Source organism: Chiloscyllium plagiosum, chromosome 6 (assembly GCF_004010195.1).
Source record: "Chiloscyllium plagiosum isolate BGI_BamShark_2017 chromosome 6, ASM401019v2, whole genome shotgun sequence".
Taxonomy (NCBI): Eukaryota; Metazoa; Chordata; class Chondrichthyes; order Orectolobiformes; family Hemiscylliidae; genus Chiloscyllium; species Chiloscyllium plagiosum.
Window position 1 is genome coordinate 2,494,574 of NC_057715.1, and position 8,528 is coordinate 2,503,101.

General features: G+C 41.2%; 1 protein-coding gene across 2 annotated transcripts in view; it reads left to right on the forward strand.

Annotated features, from left to right (window-relative positions):
- Positions 1-8,528, forward strand: part of LOC122550431 (protein diaphanous homolog 3-like) — a 577,944-nt gene that overhangs the window by 375,554 nt on the left and 193,862 nt on the right. For both annotated transcript variants that reach the window (XM_043691160.1, XM_043691161.1), the window contains one exon: positions 6,278-6,407. In XM_043691160.1, coding sequence (XP_043547095.1) covers positions 6,278-6,407 — 130 coding nt within the window. The remainder of the gene's footprint in view (positions 1-6,277; positions 6,408-8,528) is intronic.

An 8,528-nucleotide genomic window follows, 5' to 3' on the forward strand; every position in this document is an offset into this window, starting at 1 on the left:
CTGAGTGTACAGGAGAGCTGCAGATAGGGCTCGTTGTGGAGTGGGGATCCCCACTTTGAGATGTGGCCATTTGGCTGAAGCACATGTAGAGTGCTTGCAGCATAAGCTGCTGGCACCTGGCATAATGGTGAGGTTGAGATAGTACAGTGCTGGATAGCAATATGACAGATAATTGTTGGCAACCCTGTCAAGCTGCCTGGCTTTCATCTGTGAGGCAAAACAGAATTACTGTGAACCTTTAAGTTCTGAATGAGATAGAGAAATGCAAAAATGCAAGGCATGGCAGAAGTGAAATGAGCATCTAAGTAGGCACAAAGTGAATGTGTGAAGAAAGCAAGTTAAGACATGCTCCAGCCTACAAGTTGGTACATGTCCCTGTGTGCAAGGTTACCTGGTGGTAGCGTCACAATGGTAACATGCTGCAAAATGCAACCTTGAAGTGGAGAACTGAACCATAAGTGAATTTGAGATGTGCCATGATGATGTGGTGAGGCTGTTGCTTGTCTAGTGTGCAAATTGTTGGACGATGCAGGTTATCGCTGCCACTATTATCACTAATATGTGTAGTACATAGTAGATCAACAGCATAATCACAAACTCTTGAAAATGTTACTTTTTAACATTTGCAGCACAAATCTTTTTCTTCATTCACTGTGTTCAGTTTGGGTTGTCTGACAGCATCACCTTTCAGAACAGAGTGAAAGGCTCAAAACATGGCATCCATGAGGCACAATGGACCATCATCAGCAGAATTGCATGGAACTGCACTAACCTCATGACCCAGTGTATTACCTGCATTTCGACCATTGTATTAAGCCTGGTTCAAAAAAACCTTGGAAAGAGGCCCTCCATGAGCATCATCAGGCAAACCCAAAAATGAGTTGGAGGCTTGGGTCTGGGATAATGTGGGGGAGGGAAATAAAGAAAGTGTTGAAATCCACTTTGATCCTGTGTGGTTGCATGGTCCCAAGATGGAATATGAGGCATTCTTCCTCCAGGCGTCAGGTTTTTAATGTTTGGTGATAGAGGAGGCCATCCTGAGTACCGAAAAATGAGTTGTCAACCTGAGTAAGCTACTTCACAAGTCTGTCCAAGGCCAAGCAATGGAAGCACCGTGCACTCGGCAGAGAAGGTAGAGTATACCAAATTCAAGCAGAGAGACAATCTTACAGTTACAAGGGAACCTGCTCAATTTCTCTGTCCATTAAACAAACCCAACACCTCTCACTTCCTAAACATGGTACTTAGCATTATCACAGGATGGAAATTGAAGGAATTGGGTTTCATTCAGGCACATAGGCAATTATTTCCAGTCATGTACATCCTTGGTGTCCTGGGCCTCTGAATCTGTGCACAGATCAGAATTTCAATGGCATATCCATCATTGAATCCCTGAATATCAATATCCTGGGGGCTACCAATGAGTAGAAACTGAAATTGACCAGCTGTATAAATTTAGTGTCTACAAGAGAAAATCTGATGTTGACATAACTAGATAAACAGTTAATAATTATTAGTTCATGTTGAAACTTATTTATTTTCATATCAATTGCGATGTACCTTTCTAAAATCCTTTAATTATAAAGTGACTCTAGTTGCATTAGTGGCAACCATGGTTCAGTACTAGCTTTATCACCTCTCAATCAAATGACTGTGGGCATATTCCCAAAGCCAGAGATTTGAGCATAAGATCTCACCTGTGGCTCTAGTGCAGATCTAAAGGAGGGCTGCATTGTTTCGTGAGCCATCTTTCAGATGAGACTTTAAGCCAAAGCTTTACTGTCATTTTGGTGCATGTAAAAGGTCCCATGCATTACTCAAAGAAGGAAGGAGAGTTACCCCTTGTTCCCGAGCCAACTTAATGTTTGAAATAGATGAACTGTTCATTATCTCATGGCTGCTCATGGTGCCTTGCTTTGTGCAAATTGGTGGCTGCCACCATAACCATGATTGTAGATGCAATCTTGTGATAGTGTCATGAGCAGGATACAAAGCTGTGGGGGAGTTCAGTTGTGCAAAAGGACAAACATCAGCAGGATGAAAGTGAGGCCTTAATTTCTCCATACACTAATGGTGGATTGAGCTTTAGACTGAAAGCAAAGGGAATCCCTGTTGCATATGTTTGTATATCATACATGCTCACTAAAAGGCCACTTGTCAGAGTCAAATTCTCCTTCCAATTAAGTTATCCACAAATGACCAATTCATGCCTTCACATTTGGGGAATAGGATTAAGGTTCAGCAGCAGCATGATCTGAAAGGGATTTCACTCTCTGGACGTGCTACTGATCTGTGATCTCAAAGAACAAATTCTACAGATGTGTGGGTACTACTTTTAGTTACTTTTATATACTTTTAGTTACAAGTGCCACAGAATGTTTGCTCCATTTCTTCACACACAGGGATGGATCATTAATGATACAACCAATAGAAGACCTGGTTGATAACACCAGTGCATAACCTGCAAAGTGCAACCAAAAAGAGATGCAGTGCTGCCCATGCCCCAACGAAAGCAACAAACAGTTAACTAATTAATTTGTAAAATATTTTCAGTCATGGCAAGTGGGCATAACTGCCTCAGCCAGGATTTATCACCCATCTATATCTGCACTTGAGGAGCTTGACAGTGAGTTTCCTTCATTTGCTGCAATCTATCTGCTGTAGATGGACTTGTGTTGCTGTTAGGAAGGAGTTGCAGGATTTTGACCCAGCAGCATTGAAAATACAGCAATATATTTCCAATTTAAGACTGTGTGGCTTCGAGGAAAACTTGTGGGTGTTGATGTTCTCATGCACTTGTTGCTGTTTTCTTCAAAATGTTAGAATTGTGGGTTAGAAAGTGCTGCTAAAGGAGCTTTGGTCAGTTGCTGCAGTGCCTATTGCATTTGGTACACGTTGCTGCCACTGTGCATTGGAGGTAGAGGAAGTCAATGTTTATGGTAGTGGAGCAGGTCAAGCAGGTTGTTTTCTCCTGGATGGCACTGAGCTTCTTGCATGTTATTGGAGCTATATTCATCTCGGCAAGTGGAAGGTATATTGTTACATGGCTGCCTTGAGAATTGTAGATAGTGGATAGACTGTGGAAAGACACAAGGTAAATTACTCTGTGCAGAATTCTTAGCCTCTGACCTGCTCTTCTATCCATTGTTTTTATATAGCTAGTCGATTTCATTTCCAGTCAGTGGTAAATCCCTGGGATATTGATTGTAGGGTTTCAGTTACAGTAATGCCATTTCACATGAAGGGGAAATGGTTAGATTCCTTCTTGTTGGTGATGGTCATTGCCTGGAACTTGTCTGGCATGAATGTTATTTGCCACTACTCAGCCCAACCTGACTGTTGTTCAGTTTTTGTTACATATGGACATGGACAGAGTATCTGAAGAATCTCTGAAATGGTGAACATTGAGCAGTCCCATTTTCTGCATATTGCAGCTGAAACTATCCTGGGTAGATTAGATTAGTTTAGATTCCCTTCAGTATGGAAACTGGCCCTTTGGCCTAACAAGTCCACACCAACCCTCCGAAAAGTAAGCCAGCCAGACCCGTTCCCCTACCCTATATTTACCCCTGAGAATGCACCTAACACTATGGGCAATTTAGCATGGCAAATTCACCTGACCTGCACATCTTTGGATTGTGGGAGGAAACCGGAGCACCCGGAGGAAACCCACGCAGACACGGGGAGAAACTCCACACAGTCACCCTAGGCAGGAATTGAACCCGGGTCCTTGGCGCTGTGAGGCAACAGTGCTAACCATTGAGCCATCATGCCACCCATTTGGGTGCTACCCAGATGAGTTATTGCAGTGATGTATTGGGTCAGAGATGATTGACCTCTGACAGGTATTTTCCTTTGTGCTCAATATGACTGCAACTACTGGAAAGGTTTCCCATCATTCCTAATTGATTTCAGTTTTGGTAAGACTCCTTGATGCCTTTCTCTTCCAGATGTTGCCTTGATCTCGAGGCTTTTAACCTCATCTCATCTTTGGAATTCAACTTTCTTGTCCAGATTTGTACCAAGCTTGTAACAGGGTCAGAAGTTGAGTTGCCCTGACAGAATCCAAATTGAGATAATTGAGTTGGTTATTGCTGAACAAGTACTGCTTGATTCCACCTTCAAAGGTTCCTGCTGATTATCGAGAGTAGACTGATGGAGCGGTAATTGATTGCATTAAATTTATCCTGGATATTGTGGTGAGGTTTGCTGTCAATAGTGGTGCACATGTTTTCACTAGTATCGCTGGAATGTTGTTGGGATTTTTTGGCTTTATGGTACCTAGTGTTTTCATCCACCCCTTGACATAACATGAAGTGAGTCAAATTGCCATCCATGAAGCTGGGAACCTCTGGAAGAGGCTGAAATGAATCAGTCAGTTGACAGTTCTAGCTGCAGATGGTTGCAAATGCTTTAGCATTTGATCATTTCAGACAGCTAGAGCTGAGAGTTAATTCCCTGGACTGCTCAGGCAAATTATTTCAATAGTCTCCAGAATAAGTGTGATGGTAACTTGAAATTTTTAAGATTATTCTGGTGTGCATCACCCTCCACCACCTCTACTTTGCATAGAAGGGAGGTATTCACAGAAGTGAAGAGTGAGGGATCCGATTGATCCTTGAATAAGGAGAATCAAAAGCATAGATGGTTGCCAGGAAAGCGCCGTGTTGTTAATGAATGATGGAGAAGCTCAAGCCACCTCATTATGCTATTTGTAATGTTTACATATCTCCTCTGATAAGTGGTAGGAAAAATGATATGAGCAAATTGGGAAGGAATGGTGCGGATGCAATGACAGACGCCAGAACAATGGTACAATGGTGCTGAAAGGCCTATGACAAGCACATCACCACCAGTTTTGAGGCTGAATGATTCATCACCTTATCTTGACACAACTATGGGTTGTTGTCCTCTGTTGAGTGAGCGTAGGCTTCCCTCATGGGTGTGCATATTTTGCTTCATTACATTGTTCCTTTTGTCCTGGAGGCTGCATTCAGTTTTACATTTTCACGTTAACAGTGCACTGTGCCCAAGGCCATTATCCAGCACGGCACCCTCCATTGTTCACAATGCTCCTCATGGATGTATATTGAATTAGCTGACCACCACATGAATATATTGGAAAAGCCTTCCTGCCTACAAACGAATGTTATGCACACTGCCCCTCTGTTACTGTACTTATATTCCAAAGCAAAACAATTCAGAAGTACTTAATTGACTGGGAAATGTTTTTGGATGTGCTGTGTATATGTAAACGTATATCTTCCTTTGTCTTTACATTGCATATGAAAAGGTTTGTAAAATTCTTGAACTGGCTATAGTGGATGTATAGAATAACTGGATGAACTATATGCTTGAATAAAGCTAGTCTTCTGTCATATGTGTTGGGGCCATAAAATTAAAACATAACGGGGAGTAACACATTGCAATGTCACTGAACTAGGAATCCAAAACCCCAGACTAATGTTCTGGGGACATAGTTTTGCTTCCCACTATGATAGATGGTAGAATTTAAACTCAACAAATATCTAGAATAAAAGACTCCCTAATAGTGACCATGTAACCATTGTGGAATTTAAACTTTGGAAATATCTGGAATAAAAGACTCCCTAATTGTGACCATGTAGCCGTGGTTCACGAAAGTTCTTTAGGAAAGAAAATCTGCCATCCTTACCTGGTCTGGCCTATTGTAACTCCAAACCCATAGTAATATGGTTGACTATTAAGTGCCCCCTGTGCAGGTAGTAATAGGCAATAACCATTGGCCTAGCTCTGACATGTCCATCCCATGAACTAATTAAAAAAACTTATCAATTCACCTTTTTCTACAAATAATCTTTGCAAATTTTTAGTCCTGATCTTGATGTACATGAGAAACACAATTACGAAGACAATATTATATTGTGTATTATCACGATTAAGTTATTGTTTGTTGTAAATGATGCATGATCTGTAAAACTGAAGGAACAGCACAAATGTAACCCATAAACTCATTTCCCTAATTGTTGATTTCATAAAACCCAGAGCACATGAGAGTGGTTCTGATAGCTAAATGGAAAATCTGAAGCTGATAGAAAAACTAATGGCCATTCAAATTTAAAATCAAGGCCTAAGAATTAATCAGGAGCTCATATGTCATTATATTGCCTTACTTAAATATGCACAGTGAAAACAAGCTAAAAATGAAAATGTTACTTTGTTGAAATGATTAATTAAAGAGAACCAAAATATCACATGAGTTAAGTATTTTAAAATTAGTTTTTCTTATATTCCACAGTTGAAGGATATCAAATCAGCAGATCAAAAAACCACATTTTTACATTTCTTGGCACAAATTTGTGAGGAGAAATATCCAGATCTTTTGAAGTTTCCAGATGATCTGCAAAATGTGGACAAAGCAAGTAAAGGTAATAACTACTTTTTATGTTGCAAGAACAATTAAAGAATATTATCAAAATGATGGAACATTAATTTCAAATGAAGTGATGACCAGAATATATGGGCAACAGCAATTTGGTGTATAAATTGTTGTTTACACATGGAGTTACATCAACGTCAGAAGCAGGTAATGAAGATAGAAAATGCTAAAATTCTCAGGCCTGACAATATCTATGGAGAGATGTTAGCCTTTTATCAGAACTATGAAAGGTTAGAGATTTAATACAGTAATAAACGAAAGCGGGAAAAGAACAAAATGTGATGTTATTCATAAAACCAGAAGAAATTTATGTAGGACCTTCAACATAAGAAAAAATCCCAAAAGACATCAAAAGAGAGTTGGGAAACTGTCATCAATAGAGAAACAATTAAATTCGGGACAGTGAAAAGCTTGGAATTTAGGAAACACAGACATCTCAAAAGATTTAGATTGGAGAAGATTACTCACATACGAAGTATTACAACTAGACCCCAGGTGAGGTTCCCCAGCAGTTAACAATGCAAGATGGCGGCAATTGAGTCAGCAGCGTCTGTCTCCAGAGCACAACCGCTCATGGCTCATGCAGTGCTCCATCGTTGTCTTTCCAACCTTTCCTTTGTTTTGGTTACTCTGGGGCCTCCTCCTGATGTCCTCCTGCAGGATGATGGGGCCCTATGTGTCTCCATCCGCACTCCATCTTGGGTGGCAGCGTCAGAATACAAACCAGGATCCCATTGGTTGTTTTGGAGCCCGGATCCTGTCGATCGGTTCGGAGCCAGGATCCCATCAGTTGGCTCGGAGCCAGGATCCTGTCAGTCGGTTAGGAGCCAGGATCCTGTTGGTCGGTTCTGAGCCAGGATCCCGTCAGTCGGTTTGGAGCCAGGATCCTGTCGGAGTAGGAGGTGCAGAATCCACACAGTGAGAGCGTCTCCAGCTCGGAGGCAGTGGACATGGAAGTGATAGTGCTGGTAACAGTAGAAAAGGAGCAGATTTCCCAGATCCAGGAACGATGTTGGACGATAGCGCCTGAAGGAGTAGAGAGAGTGAAGGCTGTGGAGAGGGAGAGATTAACTTTTGAAGCTGTTTCAGTTTTATTAATATCAATTAAATATTAATTTATTCAGTATTTTGCCATTTATACAAGTTGTTCAGTAATTTATTCTGTAATCCAAGATGATGCTGGAACGTGCCGACATTATCCGCTTACCACTGTCGTACAAGTGACAATATTAAATAAATCTAAATTGAGTACATTTCGCTTCCAGACAGGATACCACTATGTTCCCAAGTGAGGAGGAATGAACTGGTTCCCTTTCCCTTCTTCACCCACTCTTTGGGTTGGTTGTGATAAGGTTAATTTTAAAAAAAAACTTCCATTCTGGATATCTTTCTCCCAGACCAAATTAACTTATGGTTTAAAAGTAGCCAATTTAGCAGGTCCTTCCTCAATTAACAGAAGGGGAAAGTTTATTTGTCACCACATAAGAAAAACACGAACGCTACATATACAATCCAACTAGAAATGAGCGGTGAGTCCAAAAAAGTGAATATCAAAGATAGCTTTGTGGATCAGTCTCTGTATTGTTCATGAGAAGTGGATATTTGGAAGTTGCAGCCATTGTAGTGATTACTGGTACCATTGACATTGGTGTTCAAAGTTTGGGAGAAGATTTGTAGCTCGGGTGCTTGTTGTTGTGGTTCTGTTCGCCGAGCTGGAAATTTGTGTTGCAGACGTTTTGTCCCCTGTCTAGGTGACATCCTCAGTGCTTGGGAGCCTCCTGTGAAGCGCTTCTGTGATGTTTCCTCCAGCATTTATAGTGATTTGTATCTGCCGCTTCCGGTTGTCATTTCCAGCTGTCCGCTGCAGTGGCCGGTATATTGGGTCCAGGTCGATATGCTTATTGATTGAATCTGTGGATGAGTACCATGCCTCTAGGAATTCCCTGGCTGTAATAAGTACTTAGTAGCCACACAAGCAACATGAGTTCGACTGGGACAACACTACTATTATAGGACAAGCCAAACAGAGAACAGCCAGGAAATTCCTAGAGGCATGGCACTCATCCACAGATTCAATCAATAAGCACATCGACCTGGACACAATATACCG